This window comes from Lissotriton vulgaris, chromosome 6 (assembly GCF_964263255.1).
Source record: "Lissotriton vulgaris chromosome 6, aLisVul1.2, whole genome shotgun sequence".
Lineage (NCBI taxonomy): Eukaryota > Metazoa > Chordata > Amphibia > Caudata > Salamandridae > Lissotriton > Lissotriton vulgaris.
This window is the reverse complement of record NC_141694.1, coordinates 1,842,295,241-1,842,321,673: the sequence shown is the minus strand read 5'-3', so window position 1 is coordinate 1,842,321,673 and position 26,433 is coordinate 1,842,295,241. Positions and strand designations below refer to the sequence as shown.

At 45.4% G+C, this 26,433-nt stretch overlaps 1 protein-coding gene across 3 annotated transcripts in view; it reads right to left on the bottom strand.

Moving 5' to 3' along the window:
• ABHD1 (abhydrolase domain containing 1) overlaps window positions 1-26,433 on the bottom strand; it is a 74,360-nt gene that overhangs the window by 27,662 nt on the left and 20,265 nt on the right. For all 3 annotated transcript variants that reach the window (XR_015296709.1, XR_015296708.1, XM_086928140.1), the window contains exons 2-5: window positions 19,040-19,200; window positions 9,500-9,682; window positions 5,577-5,622; window positions 4,372-4,484 (exon numbers count right to left, since the gene is read on the bottom strand). Coding sequence is in view for 1 of the 3 variants with exons in the window: in XM_086928140.1 (XP_086784266.1) it covers window positions 4,372-4,484; window positions 5,577-5,622; window positions 9,500-9,682; window positions 19,040-19,200 (503 nt within the window). In the remaining 2 variants the exon portion in view is untranslated. The remainder of the gene's footprint in view (window positions 1-4,371; window positions 4,485-5,576; window positions 5,623-9,499; window positions 9,683-19,039; window positions 19,201-26,433) is intronic.

Genomic DNA, 26,433 nt, shown 5'->3' with positions numbered 1-26,433 from the left:
AGTGCAAGCAGCACAACTTAGCAGATTCTGCCGCAGGCGGAACCCCGCAGAGCACAGCAGTGTTTTTCTGGCATTTGGCAGGGTTCCACAGAGTAAAATTCTGCAAACTCCGCCCCGGCTTACTTAAAAACTCTTTAGTGCACCCTTGGTGGCAAGCAACCACAGCATAGAAGGCAGAATCTGCCACTTCCTTCAGGAGTGCCAGTAAAACTGATGGGTTCTTCAAATCGCCGAAGGGGGCTTCATCATGCCATACCTTTTCCTTCTGCAGCACCTTCCACCTACATCAGAGAGGCTTTCAAAGACTACCTGCCCCTTTTGAGTCAGAAGGTCTTGATATTAACTGTAATATCTATAGCTATAAATCTATAGCTATAAAAAGTAAGACGTTGCAGGCTATTTTGGCGAAAGGATCCATAGAGGGCACTGGTCTCTGAAGTAGGGACTGGCTGTTATTGCCAAAGAAGGATGAAGACCTTTATCCTATTTTGGATTTTCGCTCTCTCAATGCCTTTTTATGAAAAAACTCATTCTAGATGCTCACGCTGGCGCTGGTTTGTTCTGCCCTGAATTCAGGTGACTGACGGATAACATTTGACCTGCACCATGCTTATTTGCCTGTACCTTCCCAGCAGGCCCACAGGTGCTAGTAGCGGCTCATAGTAGGTCAAGAGCATTTTACGTTTGCTGTGCTCCCCTAAGCCCTCACCAGTGCACCCTCAGGTGTTGACAAAGGTGATTTCAGTATTAGCAGCATATCTTCGGAGGTTGGGCATACCAGTCTTCCCGTACTTCAATGACTGGTTGCTAAAGACGGGCACGCCACAGTCTGTCCTGGCCCACTTCCAGATAACGGTGAATCTCCTTGCATTTTTGGGGTTCAAGATCAATGTGCCAAAGTCGCACTTGACTCCTTCACAGAGACTCCCTCTCTTTGGAGCCATTCTGGTGACGGTGCATTTTTTGGCCTTCCCTCTGGATCAATGAGTCCAGGACATTTTGACTATGATCCTGATGATTCGCCCTTGGTTTCTGTGAGGGTGGCTCTGAGGCTTCCTGGTCTATTGGCGTCCTGCACGCTGCTCACTGAAAGGAGCAGCTCCTCCGCTAAGGTGGAGAAGCGTCATCCCACTGCCTTTCAACCCTGCAATAAAGGAAAAATAAAATGATAACACACGGTCATTATCCTTTTCTGTGATGAGGCAGTTTTGTGTGGCCGGCAGCGCAAGGAGAGGAGTGGTGCACATAAATGTTTGGCTGGCAATCTTGGGCCAGCTAAACAGTCATGCGCACTTTGCATGTTCTTCACCCAGGCTGCATTACTGCCTGGGTGGACAACAATGCCCAGGCTCCCATTCCCTGTCTGAGTTCCGAACCATGTCACTGAGACCAATCACATGCTGCATTGCAGCGCTGTGATTCGCTTATGGGAGCCTGGGTGCTTCCTGTTTGCACAGAAGCCAGGAAAAGGACAGAGATGGAGGAGAGGCAGCAGCTGGCTGGCAGGTAAGTTATCTATTTCTTTTTTTAAACCCCACTCCTCACTCCACAACGGCTTCCCGTGAGCAGCCGCCACTGCTCGCTGGCCATGTCAGATGTCACATGCAGGCTTTCTGTGGGATCTGAATCTCATTGGGCATGGCACCTAGGGAATCTGTCAGATTCCATTCAGGTTTTGGAGGAGACTGCACAAGATCTGCGTGATGGTTGGTCGACTGCAACTGAACTGGTGGCAGATCTCTCTCCTTACCTCGCCCAAAGCTGACAGTGGTGACAGACACATCCCTGCTGGGTTAGGGAAACCAGTTGGAAGAGTTGGCGAACAAAAGACTCTGGTCTCCTGCAGAGGCTAGTCTCCACATCAACCTGTTGATGCTGCAGGTGATTCACTGGCAAGGAAGGCCTTCCTGGCAGCTTTCAAAGGCAGGCTGGCACTGGTTTTCATGGATAACACCGCCACCTTGTGATACTGCAATAAGCAGGGTGAGATGGTTTCCTTAGTCCTGAGCCTCTGGAACTGGCTTGGTCGACAAGGCATCTGCCTGGTTGTGACCCACCTGGTGAGATATCTGAATGCCATGCCAGACAAACTCAACCAGAAATGCCTAGCAGATCATAAACCAAAGCTACACCCAGAGGTGGCACCGGAGTCGTCCAACAAAGGGGAGAACCCTTGCTCGACCTATTTGCCACTATGAAGAATTCCCAGTGTCAAAACGTTTGCACTGGAGTTCCCAAGAAGGCACTCTCTTGGAGAAGCATTCCACCTGGAGCCCAGCATGGACTTCTGTATGCCTTCCTGCGGCCAGGCAGAGTTCTGAGGAATATCAGGAACAACCGGATGCAAGTCATCCTAGTGGCTCCAGATCGAGCCAGGAGAGTATATAACCCTGAAGTTATGGGCATAAGCATCGGTCCTCCAATCAGACTGTCGCTTAAGAAGCATCTTCTGCTGACGACTTGCACTCAGATCTGCACAATTTGCACCTCCTTCCGTGGAGACTCTACAGTGACAGTTGAGTTCCTTTGATCTTCCTTTAGAAGTCATTGATGTGATCTTGGCAGCCAGGCACCTTTCCATGAAGTCAGTGTACGCCGGACGCTGGGACACGTTTGTGCCTTCATACGGCACCTGCCAAACGGATCTGTGGCAGGCCAAGCTGTTGGATATCATGCTGATCGCTTTATCTTTGGCACAGCAGGACTTGCAGTGGGCAATGTTAAAGGCCAATTTACTGCCTTTTTACATTTGCAGACCAGCTGTCCATGATCAAATCACCAGATGGGATTTATTAAAGGCTTGTAATAGATCTTTCTGCTAAAACCCTTTGTTATACAACAATCAGAGTTACATTTGGTTCTAACTTCCCTAAAGTGTACCCCTTTCGAACCATGCACAGTTGTCTATAATAACTCTTGACCTTTAAAATGGTCTTTCGAGTCAGTGTAACAGCAGCTTGTCACATGATTGAGCTTCAGGTTTTCTTTGTCCAGCTGCCTTATACCAACTTTTTTCTGGACAAACTTGTGTTGAGAACCCGAACTGCATTCCTGCCGAAGGTAGAGACACCTTTTCATGTCGGACAAGCTATCGCCCTTACAACATTCTTTGCTCCAAAGAGGACAAGTTACTTACCCTCTGTAACGCTCTTTCTGGTGGATACTCTATCTAAACGCAGATTCCTCACTGCCTTCCCACCTCCATGTTCTGTGAAATGGCCTTCTTTTCCATCTAAAAAGGTTACAAATTTGGAATCTGCACAATGGTCCTTTCAATTTGCTGATGGGCTCCATGTCTGAGTGCGCGGACAGAACTATCAAATAAAGTGATTTTAGCGTACATAGGTGCCTCATATATGGGGCTCCGTTCGCCACTTCCATAGTGGAAAGGAGTTACAAGGCGCAACCTGGCTGCACACAGGAGCACTGCTTTTTGCATTCACAAGGTAAGGAATCTGCAGTTAGAGTATCCACCAGAAAGAGTGTGACCAGAGGCAAGCAACTTTTTCGTTCTGCTCAACTACAGAGCAAAAAGCAAATGTAAAACACAGTTGTTTGTTCAGCAACAAAACATATGACCCTTCCTGGATGTTGGCATCCCTCCTGCACCTTGCTGCATTTGCAACATGCCTGATTCATATTCCAACATTTTGAAAAGCGGACATCTGCTCTGCTTCACCCCTGTACTGACCATCTTTCTGGGTTATATTCAAGCTGACCGGTCAGACATGTATACTTATCCAAAGAACCATGTGTGGTCTAGAATCCATTGCTTATAAGAAGCAAACAGGTATTTTCCCCTTTCAAACTGAATGCTGCTTCAGCACTCATGGTGGCGCCTGGATATTACACAAAATAATTGCCTAATACCCCATTATGAGCCTATTTTCATTTAACTATAATATACTGCTAGTCAGGATCATAATCAAGAACTTTGCACTCACATTCATTCAGGGTCTTTAAGATTTGATATTGGTCTGATCTTTCCCAGGCATTAACGTGCCATGATAAAGAAATATATAAACATATAAAAGGGAAATAGAGAAGCTACACAAATTGGAAGTGCCTGTAAGCCAATAGGAAAATCATGTTCTTGGCTGTCCACCAAAGGGTTGTCCCCCAGGAGAAATTAAGTTGTCTTGCGTCAAGTATGTGGAGATCAGACACAGACTAGCCACCCATCAGCATCTGCCGGACAAGGACAAACTGATCAAATGAGTCATGCTACTTTCTAAACTTTGTCAGAGTGATGCAGGTGTAACATCAAGTGTTGGCAACACAACCCTAGCTGTATTTCCATTGTCTCCACTAAGCATGGAATAATCTTTCCTTCCTATATATAACATAATTATAACGTCGTTAAGCGCTTACCCTCCTAGAGATACGCCAACAGCGAGGAGCGGAGCCTTGGGGTATAGGCTTTTGACATGAGCGATCACGGTCTCCAGGTCTTCGGTGTTCGATGCACAAAACGTGCGGTATGTCTGCAAAGATATGAATAGAGCTGGGTTAGAGCTTCCTAGCATACCCAAGGCAAATGGTTTTCAGTTACTGAGACCTTCGGTAAACCACAGCCACGCGGCTCACTGGGACCAAAGACCAGGCAACCCTAAGCAAAAACTCAGCATTGTAAAGACTTTGCGGCCACCAAAACTCATTGTTTTAAAACATGGTAACTAAAAGAGCAAATGGTTCTTTGCAATTCAGATAAACTTCTGTTATTTCCAGCACTAACCACCAGCAAATAAATAAGAAATATTCTCCCCTGAACAATATCTGCCTCAAGGCAAACCACCTTGCCTTTTCTAATGGCTATTGGCTACGACAACACTCCCTCATCCAGAAAGCACTTTGAGGTCATTCAGCATACTGTGCTTCAGTAACATTCATAAAACCATTATCATCACACTGTTCCATGTGTGAGGTGCCACACTGAGCCATGCCAGCGTTATCAATGAGCACAGTGTGATGCAAAGAGACCATTGTCCGGACAGTATACAAACACTTAGAGCTCCAGGCACAGCATGATATTACCAGGGCACCACTCTGTAAGGCAATCAGAGCCTCACATCAATGCCAACAGGGCCATGGGATCACATAAGCCACACTATAAGGAAATCCACCATCTTCACAGAATGATATGATCACAGGGACTGTGTTTAAACCTAGAAGACTTAGACTAAAGCATTATAATAGGGACACGACATATCATATCTTGTCCCATTCTCAAGGACGCTTTGAAAGTATCACAAGTAGATGCACCTAGATTATAAACCAGCTCAGTACTAATCTACCCCTGCTTTACCTCAACACATTGTGTGACGCGAGAGATCTACTTCAGGATGACTGTAGAGCAAAGTCATCAAACCATGATTAAAATATAGTCTATCTGCTAGTAAATCACAATTTTTTCAGGTCACCAGGAAGTGTTGTGATGTTACGAGCACACAAAATACTTGAACCAGAGCAGAGAAGATGAATGGATTCCAGAGTGTTCTTAGGGAGGAAAGAAAATGTAGACCAAAGTGAAGAGGTAACACATGAGGAACTACTGAATTTAGAATAGTCCCACTCACCAGCAGCTCTTCCCCTCCAAACCCTCTATTGTTGAAGACAATGGCTCTGTGAAAAAAACAAGAGGAACAGATGGTCAGTACACAGTTTATATCTAAACAGGACAACCATCCAAATCTGGGATTCTCAAAAGCTCTTGTACTTGGTGCAACACTTGAATCCTTTGTTGCTAGTTTAGATTTTGAAAGACAAGAGTGGAACGCAGCGGCAGTTCCTCCCTTGTGACGTTGTGGCATTGCCCCACTCATATTCTGGCCCCCATTCCCCAATTAAATATGAATAAACTTATATACATTTTAAAGTTTATTTTATTCTGCCCTTGACAGTCAGCCTTCAGCCTGTTGTCTGAGGAGGCTCCTGGAAGCCAGTGCATGCGGGCCTGAGGTGTGGGGCTTAAACCCCTTGCATGCGGCCGCAATTATGTGCCTGTGCGGCGCTTTTAAAGAGTGGGCGGGTTTATGACGGCCCCCAGCCGTCATCAGCACACGAGTACCGTGCTGCATGACAGACGGGGGCGGTCATCAGCACACAAGGGGTTAAACAATATTTAATTTCACAGACACCACACTCACCAGCGAGTGCACCTGGGACCACAAAGTTTGCATGTTGGGTCGAACCGCTGCCTTTCTCCGGCAAGCCCGACATGCGCTTTCTCTAGGAGTTTTCACCTGTGCATGAGTGACCCGGGGGTAAAAGAAAAATGAGGAGTTCGTTTGTGGCTCATTGTGTTGAACTTGCATGAGGCTCTGGCGCTGCCTGAGTTTTGAGTCAACATCGACGCGGCGCCAGTGGACTGTACTGTAAGAAACTCAGGTGTCAGGCATATATTTCCTCCACTAACACTAAACCTTATTTGCAATCATGTTGTGATTTTAACTTTATCATGATAAGACTTCTGGCTCTTGTGTGCACCAGAGCTGAACCCAAGACCCTTCAAAAATTTCGATACAGAACAAAAAACGGTTTAATTTCTGTGAAAACAGGAGAGGGGGGTGGGGAGCTAGGAGAGGACGAGAGGGAGAGAACAGATACTCTTAGCCAGGAGAGCTACTGTGCACGTTGACAGCCCTGTGGGAGCTGTGCACACTCGCCCCCTGTACACATACAACCCTGTGCAAGGCTGCTCTGTGCATTGGTGGGTTTGTACCGTGCTCTCTCTGTGCACAGTAGCCCAGGAACAGCTGATGCACTCTCGAGCATGCTAACAGAGGCAGACCCCGCACAGCAGGCTTTGTGAACAGCTAATGCTGTGCCCTGACCTCCTTCTAGGCAGGTGAGCCCTCCGCTAGCCAGGTGCACAGGAAGCGCTGTGCTGAAGTCTCCCTGCGCGAGAAACCTCTGCAGGCAGTCCTGAGCACAAGCATTGTAGCCCCACAGGCTGCTCCACTTGGGCACTAGTCGTCCAGTGCACTGGCTGCTCAGCACATTCAAAGGATCGCAGCGTGCAGGGACCCTTGTGTGCCGCCGTAGTTAAATACAAGTGGGTGACATTTTGCTCAACTCAATTTACATTTTCATTTTGCAATACCCTAGATTGTTGTTATAAGATAATCAATATGGGAGAAAGATTTTCAGCTTCAATTACCAATCAGATACAGTGCACAGACAATCCTGTGTCCATGTAAATTAATTACAATCCTTGCTTGTCAAAAATGGACAATTTGAATTTACACACTACACTAACCGTTGAACAATTTTAACTCAGTAAGACGTGTGTTTCAATATTTCAAACCTACACTTTCACAATAGCTTTATAAATCTTTCTTTCTCAAATGTGTTTGATAATGTCCCATTTGCCCACTTCTTTTTTTAAATTGTCCCAGGAGAGAACCCAACGCCAAACTTTCATTATGATGGTCGAGCTCACGCGCCACAGGGCACTCATCCCAAACCTTTACACCCTACCACTTTCAAATGTCGCCAGCCGCCACTGGTGGTATAGAAAGATTTCAGGGTGGTAGAGATTAGACTGGCTACTGAGTTGAATACTACAATCAGAAATTAGATTAGATTCAGGAATACTTCTAAGCATGCAAATATAGTGATCAATCCTGGAGAGAGCAGTGAGTGTCCTCATGTCTGGAGGTCTTCTTCAGGCCCCAAATGTTTGGTGTTTCAACTTTTGTTTTGGATCGGTTACGTTTAAGGAAGTATTTCGATAGTGTGGTGTTTTTCTAGGGAATGGTTAAGGTTTAAGTGTTTTGTTAAGGTAAGGCAGTGTCCCTTCAGCCTTTTGGTGCCAGGTGAGGCCTAGGCCTTGGCGCTCTGCTTTCAGAGATTCCACATTATGATTGAAAGTGGGTTGGGTCTTGCATGCATCACTGAGGAACACAGTCCAATAGGGTTTGGGAGGACGAGCATTCTCTCGTCTTTTCGTTGTTGGATCGGTCATCGATGTATATTGTGGACCATCTCTTTGTACCATAGTGTTTAATCAGAGATGCATGGTCAATGGTACCCAAGGCTTTTGAGAGGTCTAGAATGTCCCGCCTGCAGAATTTGCTCTGGTCAGGGACCATGGGGGCATTTTTTGTCACAAACTGATGGATGTTTGTTGTTATATCCTTCTCTTAAAGGAAATTGGTAACTGTTAAGCAGCTTTTTGGAGGCGTTACGGTTTTTTATCAGAAGAGCATTCACAATAATTCATTGTGTCTAGGACTGATAGGATAGTTTTTTTTTAATTGCTAAGTTCTTCGATGAGGCTAGATGACTTTTTTAATGGAGTTTAATGTGTCATAGATTGGTTTCCTCTTGCTAGATTGCTGGTTACAGTGTGAAGCCCCGAAGGGGGTGATGTGTTGGGCTATTGATTTGGTCATGGTGTATCCTCCAGCTGTGAGGAGGGCATCATAGGCTTCAGTGTTTTACACAGAGTATTGACAGATATGAGGGTACATTTATTTCATGCAATGGTGTCTTTGCTTTGTATATTTGGTGACGAAAGGCAAGACTGTTCATTTTTCTCGTTCCATTTCTGACTGAGTTTTGTTGGCAAAGAAAGTAGTACACGTTTTCCATTTCTTATCCGCATGTCAGGAAGTGTGGGAGTGGGAGATTGTTTGTGCTGTTCAATGCTCTTTTTGTTAGAGAACAGCTTTAGCGTTTAGAATTTCTTTTGCACACTTTCCTAGCTTCTTTAAGGACATGAATGTTTTGGAGTCTGTGGCTTTGGCACTAATGCTCTTTCCAGGTGCCTTTGCTTCCCTTTGCTTTTCACTTAATGAAAAAAAGGTTATAATATTCACAGGAAAACCACCACTTAACAGTATCACTCACCACATACAAAATTGAACTATATTATTATTTTGATACAAACAAATTGATATTCCAAAACATTATTTTTTTTTAATTTTGTTTTTCATTTTTGGGGGTTTACATGCAGTTGGTAACTTCAATGTATTTTCTCCCAAACAGGATGTATCGCCTCTTCGCCATACTTTGTGTGGTACTTTACACTCTGTCCCACATTTCAAGTTCTCCATTTGTGCTACTTTAGCGCATTTTGTGCAGTCGCTTTTCTACGCCCACTTTCCACTTTGTTTAGTACTTCTGGCTCTATTCTGTCCTAGAAGTAACCATCCCCAACCCCTCAAAAAGAGTATGGCAAGAAAAATGCTCTTTAGTACTTTGCTCAGGGCTGGGCAAAACAAATCATGAAGTTGCAAAATTTATGAAAAACAAAATGCTAATTAGCTCCATAGAAATTCATTAGATGTACATATTCATTGTGGAAAGTGAGGAAAACTGATTGGATTTTACTGTTCAGTAGATAAACAAAAGGAGCCAAAATTCCTGAAGCCAAAATAGGTCATCTTCATATAAAAAATAAAAAAATTGTACAATATTTTAAAATTCTGTTTATTTTTTTAACATCTGGCTGGCCACATCTAACACTCATATGATACAGACATTGCTTCCTTACCTGTACCCCTCCTGGGAGGCTTGCCTCACCATGTGTAACATGTACGTCTGCTCGCTGTTGCCCGTGAGGCCGGGTAGTAGAATCACAGTTGGGCGAGACGCAGAGTCTGGGTACCTTAAGCTGTCTTCATTGTCTGACCAGTCCAGTGAGATCTGCCCCCCATCAGCAGTTGCGATCAACTCACTGAAAGAAAAGAACATAGCAAGGTTTCAGCAGCAGAAAGCAACAATCACCTCACAGGACAACAACTGGCACGTGCAGCTGCGAGTATGCGCAGGCATATCTAAAAATAGAGGACCTTCTGCTCACGTTCCTGCCGCCTGACACCCACGGAGTGCTGTTAAAATCACTTCAGGAACTTTCCTGCTACTTTTCTCTGTTTTGTATAGCTGGTGAGAAACCAGAGTTTAACCACAGCTTTTGAATCAGTTGATGGGAAAAAATGTAAGGCATGAAAAGTCCTGGTAATTAAAAATGAAGGACTTAAACAACTGTAAGGCCAGTGCACAGGGACACTCCAATTTGTTGGCAGTGGTGTGACACTATAATGTGTTAGCACAAAATAACAAGTTTCTCCTCAGAGAAATATTATAAGCTGTAGAAGTCTTCCAGGTTCACAAGCAAATCAACACATTGACCAGAAAACCAAGATGGCCTGGTATCAGTGGCGAAACTTGAAGGGTCTCCCCTGCAAATTACAAGTACGCGACGACCTCACCCGCCACGCTCCTTACCAAGTCAGGAGCTCTCAGGCCAGGAGCCCACCGCCCTGCACAGTGCTGGAGGGGGCCCTTGGAGCTCGAGCCCCCCCACCATGGTGGCTGTTACGCCACTGCCTGGTATGAGTTCTCTCTACTACAGAAAGTGGAACCCTTCCTTCCAGAAAGTGACTTCCAAACTGCTGTTCAGGCCCTTGGTCTCTTGCACTTGGACCAGGGGTGGTAAATGATACCATCCTTCAGCAATATGAAATCCAGGATACACACTACAGCTTTATTGTGAAAATTAGTATAGATTTGGTCTTCTTAGCTCCACGTCAGTGTAATATGCACTACCTAAACTTGGGAACTACCCAGAGTTCGTCTCTCTCTGTAGTTATAGTTAAGTCAGACTTTCCATAGGAAAGCCATTTTTTAGTTTCTTCAAGATGTCATCAATGATATCATTTAACATGTCAGGAGTGATGCAATATGTGAGGTCATAAGATGTGGCAGTGCAAGTTATTGTTAGTTATTAAACTATAACTGACTAATTACATTAGTTCTAACCTCATTTCAACTCCTAACTATGACGTCTCTGTTTTTTTTGTTTTTAAAGTAAGCTAAGATCTTTTTACCATACCGAACTAGAACATAAATTTAACCTTTGTTTCCCCAGTGGAAAAAAATGTGTTTAAAAAAATATATATTTTTAAATATTTCTTTATTTAGTTACATGTTCACCTCAGATATGTCACCATTTCCCTTACTCATAGGGAAAAAGATGCCGACACTTGTAGGTTACTTTTGTTTGTACTTTTCACAACACCGAGGCTTTTCGTTCCTAATATGACATTCCTCAAGGGTATAAGATAGTCGTTTTTTTAATAATTTATGCAGCACTCTAAGCCTGCAAGGATAATGTCTTGACTTATACTGGGTGGTCCCTTGACAAATCTATATTTATTTATTTTTATTAAATTTGTAGAAGCGCAAACAGCTACCCAACAAGGGTTTCCCGGCACTATCAAAGGAGCAGCAGAGTAAAAACAATCTACTGGCCAAATAGCCAGGTTTTAAGTGACTTTCGAAACAGGAGAAGGTCGGAGTGCATGCGCAGAGAAAGAGGAAGAGCATTCCATAATACAGGGCCCAAATATGAAAAAGACCGAACGCCCATACGGGAAAGTCTTATCTTGGGGACCTGGAATTTAGCTTGTGTGGCAGACTGAAGAGTGCGGGAAGGTACATAGGGGTGGGCTAGGTGTTTGAGAAAGCGGGGGCTCTATTGTGCGTAATACGGAACATATAGGTTAAAGCCTTAAACCTGGTCAGTTTTTCGACTGAGAGCCAATGTAGCTTATTCAGCAGACCGGAGGCCGTGGAGAATCTGGAGGCCTGGCACAGTAATCTTGCGGCCGTGTTTTGCACGCGCTGCAACTTGCGCATGACATCTTTATTAGCTCCCAGGTAAAGGATGTTACCGTAGTCCAGCCTTGAAGTGACAAGGGCCTGGACTACGGTTCTCTGGGTAGGGACAGGCAGCATCCATACAATCTTCCTCAGCCATCTCAAGATGGTAAAGCAGGTAGCGCAACCTTGGTGACCTGTTGACGCATAGATAGAGATTCATCAATGATAAAGCCAAGGTTGCGGACCTGCGAGGAGGCTGAGGAAGAGGACCCATTCCTGTTGGCCAATGTAGAGGGCCCCAGAGTCCTTTCTCCTTGCCCAGGACCGGCACCTCCGCTTTTTCACCATTCAATTTTAAAAGATTTGCATTCATCCAAGACGCCACCTTGTTTAGCCCTATCCTAAGGGCTGAGGGCTCTGTGGTCTTCCCTGCTAAAAGAGGGAAGACAATCTGGGTGTCGTTGGCGTAAGAAAAAATTGACAACCCACATTCCTCAATAATAGTCGCTAGGGGTCTAACATAAATGTTAAATAACAAGGGACTACGAATCGAACCCTGTGGGACCCCATAAGGTGATGAGTGGACCTTGGAATTGGCAGTAGATGAAAAAACCTGAAATGTACGGTTCGTAAGAAATGAAGTCAGCCAATTTAGAGCAGCGCCTGTTACTCCTATGGATTGGAGGGATTGTGTTAGTACGGCATGGGAAACCGTATCAAAGGCCGCACTCAAGTTCAATAGTACCAAGGCCACAGTATCGCCCGCATCCATGTTCCTGCGAAGCAGTTCCGTAACACCTAAAAGTGTTGTCTCAGTCGAATAGCCGGTCCTAAAACCGGATTGGGAGGGATGGAGAAGCTCGTTTCGACGTACTGAGATAACTGGATGTTGATATGTCTCTCTAAGACTTTAGAGAGGGCGGGAAGCAAAGAAATCGGTCGATAGTAGGAGGGAAGACCCAGGTCTGTATTAATTTTTTTCAATAGAGGAACCACCATTGCGTGCTTCCAGTCAGCAGGGACGGAAGACTCCATAAGGAATGCATTAGGAAGTTCCAAAATGCGTTGAAGGGCTGGCTGTTCAAGCAGTTGTAGTACAGAGATGGGAAGGGTATCGAGCGGGGATCCAGAGTGAATCTTATTAAGGAGTAGTTTAAGCATGGTCATGTCAAGAAGTGGCCAGGTGTTGAGTATATTTCCCCGATCAGAAGCAAGGGCAATTGGACAGTCGAGCAGGGCTTGATTGATCAGAAATCAAGGCGAACAGAAAGTTAGGTGGAGGGATGTTGCCTCCCAGTGCAGAGTATATTGTTTCCACGTTATTAAGAAAAAACTGAGCAAGATCCTCGCATTGCATTGTATTTAGGTTGGAGGGAACCTGCGCAGTAGCTGCACCCGCGAGATCTTTGACCATCTTGAAAAGGGTTTTAGGACAGTTGTTAGCCCCTGTAATGGTAGAAGAGACAAAATTGGCATATGCGGACCTACAGTGGGAATGATACGCCCTTTTTGCTGACAAAGAGGCAGCTTTAGCATCAGGTGCATAGGTCTTAAGCCATCGTCTTTCCATATTTTTGCATTTGGTTTTTTCCCTTTTTAGTTCTTCAGAAAACCAGCGGGCGGGAGGGCGGTGGTTGTTTAATTTCCTAGATGAAACCGGAAGACAGGTATCCAGTGCTGATTGAATCCAGCATTGAAAGGCCACCAGATCAAGGGCAAGTATATTTTTAACGGCTGGGGCATTAGCAGAAAGAAAATGATTAAGTTTAGCCATGTCTAGATCTTTCCAGTTTCTAATTGTTTTTTTGCGCTGTCGCTCCATTTATGTGAAGGACAAGGGACCGCAAGCGAAAAGCTCACTAAAAAGTGGTCGGACCAACACAGTGGAGTAGCAGCTGGGCAGAGAAGGCAGGGTATATTAGAAAGAATAGGGTCAAGCAGATGACCAGCTTTATGGGTAGGGCCCGAATTATGAAGTAGGATATTCATAGCGGCCAGGTCAGAGATAAAGGTGCTGCTGACATTGCAGTCAGGGTCTTCCAGATGGAGATTAAAATCTCCTAACATTGTAAAATTGGCCGAGCTAAAAAGAAAAGGGATAATAAAATCTGAGAAATGTACCTCTTTGATGAGCTCTAATTAGAGCGAAACATGTCAGGGATTACTTTTATTAAGTCTAGCCTCCCTCACTCAGACAAAACACCCTTTGGCCGCCGCCATTGACGGCTTGCAGCGAGGCCACGCCCCCTCTCTGGCCACGCCCCCCCGCCGAGCTTAAAAGCGCTGAATGCGAGCGCATTTCGAAAGATTCCTACTCCTGAGGCGGATAGCCGGGAGCTGTATTTCCTGATTGTTTTTTAACATTTTAATCATTTGAGTGTTGTTGAAAACCTGTGATTTTAGCATACTATTATCCTACCTTCAGACCCACTGCTCATGTCCTGGGAGCCTGCTGATCACGAGCAGCGCCTCCCTCACTCAGACAAAACGCCCTCTGGCCGCCGCCATTGACGGCGTGCAGCGAGGCCACGCCCCCTCTCTGGCCACGCCCCCCCCCCCCCGCCTCCCCACACTATAAAATGTGCCACTGGAGGAAGTGCAGCGGACGAGCGCAGCGGGAGCGCCTAAGGCAAGCCCGTCTGCGCCCGTCCGCGACCGGATCGCGTCCAGCGCCAGCCATGCTGCCTGTGTCCATTTACACAATCAAAGGATAGTCTGGTCTGGTGCAGAGCTCCGGTCACTGAATGTCGCCACTACCTGTCAGCCGCTTGAGCTCAATCTGACGACTTTGGATCTCCCTCCCCATTGCCCACGTTGCCAAAAGTCCCTAGGCATCGTCTCTCCTCAAACAACCTCACCTCTCAAAATAGCAAGTAAACCATCTCGTAGCACCTCCTCCACCCAACTTAGGATCGGTCTACTTAACTGCAGATCCCTCCCCAAGCATGCTGATGATTTATGCTTGCTAATAGCGGACTCAAAATGGGATGCCTTGTGCCTCACAGAGACATGGCTCAATGAAGACAACATGGCATCCATTTCGCTAGCAATCCCGCCAGGCTTTAAAATGAGTTTTTCTAATAGAAAGGAAGGCCGAAGAGGTGGTGGAGTGGCTTTCATCTACAACGAGAAATACACATTGTTGTCCTCCACTCCCACCACATTCCCAAGCATTGAGGGGTTACACTTCTGCCTCCAAATTACCCCCCAATTGTCTCTTACAGGCCTAGTTATTTACAGACCCCCGGACTGCCCGACATCAGCCTTGAGCGAGCTCATGGACTTTATAGTCCTAAACTCTCTAGACCACTCCTATTATATCGTAGCCGGCGATTTTAATCTTCACGCCGACAATCCTGAATGTCCACAGGCTACTCACCTTATCTCTACCCTACAATCGGCCAATCTAACTCAAGCTATTGCAGGCCCCACGCATCGGGCGGGGCATATGCTGGATCTTTTCTTTTCCAACATATTGAACGCAACAGCCAACTCTCCGCTACCACTGCTCTGGACGGACCACTACTTAATCACCATGGCCATCTCAATCCCCTCCCAATCTCAGATCACAGGGAAACGATCCTATGTGCGGAGAAAATGGGACAATCTAACAGCGAACACACTGTGTCCGGCACTTCGTGCAAATCCCCTACCCCTTACCTCGGATGTAAACTCCGATGCTGCATCTCTGAACTTGTGGATAGGCAAAGTAGTGGACTCTATAGCGCCGGCCAGTATCGCTACGTCACGCAGAGAATCTCCCTCTGCTCCGTGGTTCTCCCCTGAACTCATGGCCGAAAAAAGTAAATGCAAAAAGCTGGAACGCCTCTGGCGAGCAAATTATTGCGATTCAGCCAAAACCAGCTATAAAAAAGCCCTTCATGCTTTACATTTATCCATCAAAAAAGCCAAAAAAATCTTCTTTGAGACCTCCATCCAGCAGGCGGAACAATCAAGCAAAGAAGTTTTTAAGATTGTTCAATCTTTCTTTAAGCCCAGAGCTATCGAGACGGATATCATCCCATCCGTAAGACTCTGTGAATCCATATCAGACTTTTTTGACTCCAAAATATTAAAAGTGTATGATACTTTTACGGACCCCGAGCCGACATTAATGGATGAGTTGGGAGTTTCTGAGTTTCCCACTACCCCCTTAAATCAATTTCAGCCTATCACCCTCTCTGAGGCATTGAAAGAAATACAAAAATGTAAATCTGGAGCTCCTGATGATTCTTGTCCACCTAAACTGTGGAAATTAATGTCTGAGGCAATTGCAGTTCCCCTCTTACATATATGGAACACGTCCATTGCAACGGGCACGTTTCCGGACTGTTGGAAACAGGCCACTCTTCTCCCGCTGAAAAAAAACCCCCAAGGCGCACCGGATGATCTGAGCAATCTCCGACCCATCTCTCTCCTTGCAGCCCCCGGCAAAATGCTTGAAAAACTGATCCAACGGCAGCTAAACAACTTTATTGAAGAAAGCGGTGCCTTACATGAAATTCAGTCTGGCTTTAGGGCCGGCTTCAGCACCGAGACGGCCCTCATTGAGGTTGCCGAGTCAATCAGGTGGTCCTTAGATTCAGGGGCATCAGCTATGCTGGTGCTCCTGGATCTATCAGCTGCTTTCGATACTGTAGATCACAGCAGACTGCTGACCCGGCTTAAGGACATTGGCCTTGAAGACAAAGCACTTAACTGGCTACTCTCCTATCTCACTAATCGCTCCCAGAAAGTGGCCCTGGGCCCCTTCTCTTCTGGACCTAAAAACCTCTGGTGTGGTGTCCCACAGGGGTCGGCACTCAGCCCTCTGCTGTTCAATGTCTATTTGGCCCCGCTTTTCACCTTGATTGCCAAATGGGGGGTCAAGGCAATATCTTATGCGGACGACACTCAATTAGTCTTCCCATATACAGACACGCCTGAGGCAGCCTTCAGCAAAATCAGGGGCTGTCTTCGAGACGTGGCCAAATGGATGAACACTAATAAGCTCAAAATGAATGCGAGCAAAACGGAGGTGCTATTCTTCGGAAATCTCAAACATCCCCCTCAGGACCTGTAGTGGCCAACGGAAATGGGCCCTGCCCCATCTCCTGGAACCCATGCAAAAAAATCTAGGAGTAAGATGGGATGAGAACCTGTCTTTCTTGCCGCATATACAACAGCTCACCGCTGGCTGCCTGCACAAACTCAGAAATGTGCGGAAATTTCTGCCTCTGCTACCAGTCGAGTGTCGAAAAACGGTTGTTCACGCAACAATCACATCTCGACTTGACTATTCTAATGGCCTCTATCTTGGTCTGCCCAAATATGCGGTGCAACGCTTACAGATCGTGCAGAATGCGGCTGCGAGATTGATAAAACGTGTCCCTTTTAGGCAGCACATCTCTCCGCATCTGCACGAGCTGCATTGGTTGCCAGTGGCTAGCAGAATTAAGTTCAAGGTGCTTACCCTGGCCTTCAGAGCGCTAAAAGGCACGTGTCCCAATTATCTAAAACTCCGACTCCCCCGCTACCACCAAAAACGAGAGCTGCGCTCAAACTCCCTGCTCAAGTTAACTGTACCGCGCGTGAGGAAAGCTAGACTTGGAGGCAGGTCCTTCTCGGCCGGCACGGCGAAACTTTGGAATACTCTGCCCCCTGCCATCCAATCCGCCACGACAGAAGCCAGCTTTAGGAAGCTCCTAAAAACTTGGCTTTTTATGCAATAATCCTGATCTTCCTCCTGACTACTCGCTCTTTGCTGCAGGACTCGCTAGCGCCGGGACACCTCCCCAGAGGTAGCTGTTCGCGCTCTACAAACATCTGTATTATTATTATTATTATTCTAGGTTGGCTTGGACGGTGTTTTACTAATCCAAATCTGTAATACCGTGTCTGGCACTGCAAAAGGCTTTTGTCATTTTTCATCTTGGCGTGGAGGGCACTTGCTAATCCTGTGCTTAAAGACTTTGGTGTAAAAAATGGTAAAAGGCTTTGTCACTCTCTAGCTCGCCATGGAGGACACTGTGCTAATCTTATGCTTACAATCTCTGTTATAGAAACAGATATTTGAGGTGAGCAGATTCAGAGTGTTGATGGTGTTGGGGGGTACTCCATATATAGGAGCTGCTCTCCACCTAAACATGGGAACTACCCAGAGCTCCCTGCTTCTTTCTTTGCATAAATTATGCAGCACTCGAAGCCTGAAATGGTATTGTCTTTATAATATGTGTAGGTTTTCAAGGAATATAGATGTGGACTTTAGAAAAGTAAATCTATAATTTCCTAAACATACTTACCATCACAATGTAGTGGGAATTGATATCCTGGATTCCATATTTTGGCAGGACAATATTAAAAACTCAATAACGTAATAGAACATCACTCCAGAGCCTTCTACTCTGACCGCTCCTTAAGCGCAACCCACATGCCACGGCTCGGGTTATCAAGGACTTGAAGTTACATTTGCATATCGCCTCTGCCAGGTGAACCTCCACTGCCCAGCAATAGCCAGGAAAAGCTTTCTCAAACTGCTGTGTTCCCGCTGAAGACTTCTCAAAAAAAATCCTGAGCGACTCACTGCTTGTCGCTTGTGTCCAAGAGGAAACGCTGGCAAGGCGTTCTTTGTGAGAAGCATCCACTCTCAGTTAGTGCTGGTCAAAACAATATTGTCTGGTGGTTGGAGGAGGGTACAGCCGCCTTTTATAGTATGGACCCCCCAAGATGGTCACCATAATGCCCGACCTCTTGCACCTCTCTCAGGACCTGTACGCTTATGCCGATTCCAAACCTATAACCTCTGTAAAATCCAGCCTCTTCTCACTTTCCATGCCAATAAGACTAACTCCATCTAGGATTGTCTCTTCCCTCAATAACTGCTTTTCCCTCGTACTTGCTTCCATCGAATCTAGTTTTAATGTTTCTAACAGGCTCATCTTTCATCTTCCTCCCTCTTCCTCTGCGTTGACTTCTATTCCAGTAACATATACTCTTCCGCATGCTCACTATCATATTCAAATGAATTCAGAGCTTAACTGCATTTTATCTTGTCTCACTTTATGTTCCTATTCACCTTCTTCCTTCCTCTTACCAGGTTCGCTTTCAACCCCGCTCTTCCTGCTGCAAATTTACAAACCTTCTTCCACAGACCCTACCTCATCTCCTCAGTGCTAATTATTTTTGTCGCTGTTCCACGTCCTCATGTAACTCTTAATATGATTGCCATTTGTATATTTAATGTTTGCACAGTACTTCAGTGAGAGACCTCAAGAAGTTCACTAAAATGAAAATTGAAATGAAAGCCAGTGGTTGTCTGAACGGTGACCTCTGTTTCTGTGCCTGTTCATCAAAGTCCATGATTACATAGAAATCCAGGATCTTGCACAAGACACTGGACACACATTTCCATGCTTGACCCACTAACATATAACGGATTAGAAAAACGTACTTCCTGTATGACAACTGCGGCTTTGACTTTAGGAGAACTCTGAAGACTGTCTGGAGTCGCCCTCCAAAACACCAAGGCGTGGGGTAGAACTTCTCGGTGACAATCGGGCAGTACCTTTGCAAGAAGGACTTCAAAGCAGGTCCTGCCACCAACTGGGGTCTCTAGAAAAGAGAAGGAAAAAAGTCTTAGTGAATGTTTATTTAAGTTTCAATAAATCAATACAACAAACATGTACTGCACATACCAAGTAACACATCTACAGCTGAAAAGTTCATTCACATCTGAAAGGAGCACAGTTTGTGAGACAAAGGAGGACAGCAATTACTCACCACACATGGCATTGATAAGAAAAAGAAGGAAACGCTTTCTCCTTGATATGATATGATATGATATGATAACGATTTCTAAAGCGCCTGGTGACCCAAGGGCATCCCCGCGCATGTGGAGAAGTGTGGCTCAGGGGTTAGAGGCGTCAGACCCGGAAGCTGAGATCGGCCCTGGACCAGGGTTCAATTCCCTGCCTCGGCGGGTCTTGGGCTAAAAATTCCACGGACTCGATAATTCTCGCTCCGGTGCCTTCTCGACTCACGGGTTCACACTCTGCGACTCTGGGCAATAGCTTGCTTAATCTCCACAACGGCCCCTCGCGGTGGGATGCCTGGCTTTCACCTTGTGGATACCCTGCCGGGGCTATCTCACAGGGGAATACCAGGACGGGTTCCCTAAGCAAGCGCCGGGACACCCACTGCGGGTAGCTGTGCGCTATATAAGCTCAAATACATTTACATAAGAGTTGTGATCCTGTTGAGGGGTAGGGAGAGGGGAGAGACACTTATAGGGGACTCTATTTAGGAAATAGATGTGTCTTTAATTTCTTGCGAAATGCCAGGTAGTTGGGTTCAAGTCTGAGGGAGCGGGGAAGAGCGTTCCATCCGGCAGCTGCTTGAACGGAAAATTGTCGTCCTCCTGTGCGAGTTCTTTTGAACAAACATTAGACAACCAACACCCTCCACCTGGAACATGATCACCCCTTCCGTAAATTAGCGATGTGGCCCTTCAGTGATTTCCAAAAGTTACAAAAGAATAATATTAAAAGTCTGTTCCATTGTGATGAAAGGAAACACAAGAAGAGGAGTTTTAGTCGATTCATGAATCCAGAGTTTGCTATGGTCACCTTAGGTCACTCTTGTATGAAACAAATCTGGCATGACCCAGAACAGGCTTAGGGGAGAGGGCTAAGTAAAGAAATGTGCATTAGACAGTAAATACCTCCTCATTTTCCAAAAGACCCATAAATCTTGACTCTTTAGCAAGCTTTTAGGGATCAGTTTCCTGGGGTCTTGATGATGTCAGGAAAGGCAAACCTGCCTTCTTTCTTGGAGTGAGACGATTTTGGCCAGTCTACAGTTTCTGTCATTCCTAACCAATCGTCTTATGAACTAAACATATCTCTAAACCAGGATTGTGGGCAACATAATAAACAGGAACGGGTGTTTCATCTTAAAGGCTATAAGCCAGAGGAAGATCAGGGGGTGGCACTTTTCAAAGGAGGATTTTAAGTGTGGCCAAAAAGGGTTTATTATTAGTCCTACAGCTGTGATAGAGCAACCACGTCTCCAAGAATTGTATCTTATCCTTCTACGGGACATTCAAAGTCCTTTCAAGTCTTCTTCCCTATCCTGTATTTTGATTTGATTTTCAGATTTTGATTGGGTTCTATAAAGCGTGAGATCAGGCATCTAGGCACTGACAGAAATGATATAACAGTGATAGCCAGTTACAAAGTGAACACTAACTTCAGGTTTTGTAGTTCTATCAGAGCTGGAGATGATCAGTTATAGAACAGCTGTGTATGTGCAAAGATTTCCAGAATTTACAAGTCTGAAAGGAAAGGTATGAAGCGCCCTGCTGAGCCTTTCTACTCTTTTCAACTATCAGAATAGAAACAGGATACAGGCTGTCGGATAATCAAATTTGTGTCAGACAGTGGATTAAATGACAGTGAAGTGTGTGTTTTGGTAGAAAAGGCAGAATTTTCCTCAGAGTTCTAAGAATCAGAAACCAGTGCTATGCATCTTTAGAGACATAAGCAGACAAAGATAAGACGATCATCAAAAATGACACCCACACTGAGCATATCCTGCAGGTATTGGGCACTTTCTCAACTCATTGGGTCACTACTTAGACTAAGTACAAATTTCAGGGCCAAATAAGATTTCAACCTATTTTAAAATAGTTTTTAAGTGATTATTACTCATAAATTTAATAACAGCAAGCATGCAATTCAGAAAGTTGAATTTAAGTCTTTACTGAATCCAGTTGACTTTTGATATGATTTGTTGTTATTTGAAGAATTAGCTTTGCCAGGGGGAGCAACCTGTATACTAAAGAGGGTTGGGCTGAGAGAAGACACTTGAGCAGTGCCACAAGTAACAGCTCTAATTTTCAAAGCCAGTATAAATAAAACAAATATAGACACACATACATATACACACACAAGCACCATAACATTGCCGGCCATTACCACTCCTACCAGTACCCTGTCATAATTACCTTCAAACACAATTAACTACATTTGACCTCATCTGTATTTACCTTGAATGCCTATATCTATAATTAATTTTATAATTATCTCAAAACTGTCCTGTTAGGAGCTCTACCACATCACTATTGCCAAACCATATCTCTTTCTCGTAGCAGTAATCATGGCAAATGTATTTTAGGGTGTTAATAGAGCACAACAACCATACTGCTAGAGCCTTTTGACGCTTAGAGTGAACAGCCACATTTTCAGGCCTTTCCGGAAATGAACAATGGTTTAAGGCGTAGGTGGAATTCTATAAAACTGCACCTTGAGCGTGGAACACTTTTTTTCCCTCAATTTGAGAATCTCCTTTTGGGGATTACAAATAATGAAGATTATGGGATACCAAGTTACGATGAGGCTCATATTACTAGAATTTCTTCCTCAGAAATGTTGGACCATTTTGGCAGAAAGAGTTGCGATTAGTGCACGCTGATTTAAAGAGGAATCTTTCCTCAATTGGGGGCCAATGTACTTGCCGTATGTGGTCCGCAATGGAGCTATATTTCCTTAGGTTGACGATGCACCTCACTATAGTGTTCTGAAAATTCTGAAGAAGTCTAATGCTTTCTTTGGATAGACTCAACCAGGCTAAGCTGCCATAATCTAACTTAGATCGAACAAAGTCATTGGTTAGGACTGCAATATTTGAAAAGAAAATAAGCAGAAAGATTTAATGCAGTGCAAGTATTTGGTTGGGAGAGGTTTTTGTAACTTCATTATTTCGCCTGCCTAGATTTAGATCAGAATCTATAAAGAAACCAGGACTTCTTACTGATTTGATCGGTTTTGCACAGATCCCCATTGAGGTGGGTCATAGGCGAGAATCCTACCAGCTTACTTTGCTGTTAAATGTGAAGGGTTTATGTTTTAGAAGGGTTTAAATTAAGGTCGTTTATATTCATACACTGCTTACAGCCTCGAAAGTCAGAGTCCTACTGGTGACTTGAGTAGCCAAGAAAATAAAAGCGTAAAATTCGCCTCTGTCTCTTTAACAAAATCTAAACCTCCATCCACTCTCATTTGTGAAAGAGACTGCACTGCGTCTACAGATGGGCATTTTTTAACCAGTAGAACTTCACTTGCTTTTTTCCGCTGGACATATATAATCCAGTTCCCAAAACACATATGCCGCAACTGAGCCCTGAAGAACCATTAGCAACTGGTGAACTGGAATGCCTACCCAGGGGAGAGCGGTCAAGCCCCTATTTTCTCTTCCAATGAGGGAACACAGTTTTAAAAAGATGTCATTCATAGAAGGCACACAATGTAAGGGATCATTTTCCTCTCTTGATGGGGGCATAAAAGGTGTCCGTCTAGGATGCTCTCTGAAAGGCACACCCTGCATTGCTGCCTCCTCTGCAGGGCTCGAGGGCAGAGTCCCCGGTCTCAGTTACAAACACACCACTGCAAGAAACAGGAAGCAGAGGCAGGCCCACACCACATCACATCCCAACCACTTCCTCCTCGCAGTCCTTACAACAGGCGGTGTGTCGACACCCTGCCACAGGCACCCTTCTCCCTACCTAAAAGTACAGCATTAAAACGCCTCCCCTCTACGTGTGCCTTTGAAGAAACACATTTTGGGATGGCTCCCCTGCTGTTCCTGATCCTGGGCTGGGTCTTCTCCTCCTGTGGTCTGTGCACTGTTCTGCTGCCTCCGGGGTAGCTGTCCTCAGTATTTCTGGCTTCTCCTTTGGTTTGCTTTTGTTACCTAACTTAGGCTGGTGTTCTTTTGTTCCCTCATTATTTTTGTTTGGTTTCCTGTTCCTGAACCTGTGGGGTGGAGGGGGTTAGTGGAGGTCTCTCTCCAGTACTCTGCTTGGAGTGGGGTGTGCCCGCTTGAGTAGGCAAATCACGGCTGGTGTCTTCGGTCCCTGTTTTTTTTTTTAATGCCTCATGGTCTGTTCTTGCTTTCTTCCAGCATTACTGGATGTGTGTGATGGGGCCAAGACAGGAGGCTCGCTTAGCTTCCCTGGTTCTGATGTTGTTTGAAGGGGGTCAGCTACACGTTTGTGACCCCGCTCCTCTGGGAACACTGGTTGTGCCTTCTGTCTTTCAGTTCCTAGTGCCTGCGTGCGTGTTTGCTGCTTGCGTCTATGTTGACCTTCTGTGTTCGGTCTTTCCTTTTTGTGCCTTGACTTTGTCCTTTCTTGCAGACTACCTTGTTGGATAAATGAAGCTGGTGACGCCTGCTTTGATTGGTCGGTAGGATGTAAGGACTGGGGCGAGGCAGCGATGAGGAGGGTAATGCTTGGATTACCAGCAAGCTCATTCCATTTCCTCCAGTTAGAGGTGGTTAATCAGGTATTCACATAGAAGGGGGAGAAGCTTAAACTGTTAGGAAGGCAGTGGACACCTGTCTGCAGGGTGTGGACACCTCAGAGTAGAATTAATGCAAGTGATTAAAGCATTCCTCCTGGGACAACTCCACTGAGAGGGGCACATACTGGACTCCTAGATGTATTAAAGAAGGAAACACTACTCACCCCATTCCTGTTTATACTCCTTTAAGGGGACACATGTAGCAGCCAAGTGGCGCCATGCCACATGTGACACCCTCCCAAAGCCCCAGCGTTTTACCTTAAAGCAGGTTGCATTCTAGGACCAGAAGTTTTGCTTGTAATACTATAAGTCTATGCTATGAAATTCCAGGATGAAAAGTGCTGAGGGTTCTCAGACCCCACTAGTGGAGGGGGGGGGGGGGAGGGGGGGGAGGGGTAGTCACAGGCCAGACAGGGGGTACTGGGCCCCAACCGTGGTGGATGATGTTGTTTCCTTGGAGTCCATCCTGCTTTCGCTCTGCAAACTGGGGCAAGTTCATCCTTTCTGCATTTGGCTTTCAGAGTACCGAGGGTGGTCAGTCGAAGGTGTCTCAGGGAGGTTGGGGGGGGGGCGGGGGGGTGGAGGGGGGGGATGTGGTTGCAGATTGGGACTCAGAACTCAATCACGGAACAGGCGCAATAACATCATGTCTGGTCCAATCCCTGGTCTTTTAGAAAAAGATCAGTATTTTAACCACAACAGCACTTAACATGGTAGATGCGAGCGCGCAGATCTGCAGGGATGCACTCACTGATAGGTTCTTTACGGAATAAAAACATGTCAGTAAACACAAGTAAAGCTCGGTGCAGGATCACTGTTGCAGTGGAGCAGTTTCCTAGAATTCTGAGACCCAGAGGTCAGGGCGTAGCAAACAAATATTCAGTTCTTGTGCAGGGATAGCAGTGTTCGATGCATTGTACCACCCCTCAGTCAGTCACAAATTCACTGTCAATGTCTCTCAGGCGCATATTATTATCTGATATGAAGCCCAGGTATACCGGTGGACGGGTACAGGATGAGCTGTCACATGCACTTGGAGTACTCCATTTTGCCGGGGGCCCCCAATCCTGCAGGGCGGGCTCAAAAAAACAGGAATGGATATCCTGGAAACTTGCGTTTTTGCACGAGAATAAATGAACCCAACACCGTCTTCCAGAAGATCTGACTTTATTCGTCTGCATCATGGGTCAAAGAAACACTCATTTTGTCCTTACACGTTTCGGCATGGTGTCCGCCTTGATCACAGGTGAGTGCTTTGTAGTCTCCATGTGGTCATGTGCCTTCAGTTCGACACTGCAAATCCCAGAGTGCACTAAATATTCTATCTGCCGCGTGCATTGATAGCTAGTTCTTTTTTCATACCATAAATGGCTATATATATATATATATATATATATATATATATATATATATATATATAATCCAACATGATATCAATGTAGCAGAATTTATAAATACTAAAAGCCCTTCAACATGCTGCACCCATACGGGTCACAGATTTACAATGCAGTATTAAGAATTTATAATCTTATTCCAATATAAACAATATAAAGTAGCATTCAGAGGGGTTCCTTCCAGTATTTATATCAGGTGGCAGAGCCCATGGGGAGATACATTATTTTGCATGGTAAGCTAGACGGGAAGGGAATATGTATACTTAACATCTATGCCCCTAACGATGACTGCCCTGCCTTTTTTTTCCCTGCCATGTTGGCAGCTGCAACCCCCTATCTGGGCACTGCAATAATAATTGTAGGTGACGTTAACTGTATTTTGGATGGGTCGATGGATCGGGAACCTCCCCCCGTGCATACTAAACCACGAATGACTGGAGCCTTAAAAGATATCCTGCAGGGCATACAGCTATGTGACGAGGAAGGATCACAACCCCACCAAGAGAAGGTTTTCTTGTCATAACTCGGCGTCTGGTCCTTTCAGCCGCCTGGACTCTTGTTTCCGCTCATCTGAGCTTTCCTCTGGGATGAAAGGGATTACCTATTTAGCCAGATACCTTTCCAATCACTTCCCTGTCCTGGTGAGTTTTCGGGGAACGGTGAACACCAAGCAATACCATTATGGTGCCTTAGGGCGGAGGCATTATCCGATCTAAAAAACATAAAATGCACCATTCAGGAAAGGTGAGACAGCCAGGATTCCTGCATGATCAGATAATAACATTAAATATAAAAAGGCAAGTCTGAAACTGTTGAAATCCCCATGATTTTAAAATAGGAATTAAATCCCTGCATCTTATAAACTCATAAAATTTACAAAACACCACCAAAGGCTAAGTGGGCGAATAGACCGCAACCGAAATTTAGTCAAATATGATCTTACCCATGGATGGGCAACAGCAAGAAGGTAAGGGTCAGGGCCTGCCATAGGGTGTAGGGACAGAAGCAATCTAGCAGTCGACCTCATAAACACCTCTGAATCCCTAACTTCCTTTAGAGGCAGTGAAAACCGATCCCCGACTACTCTTCTA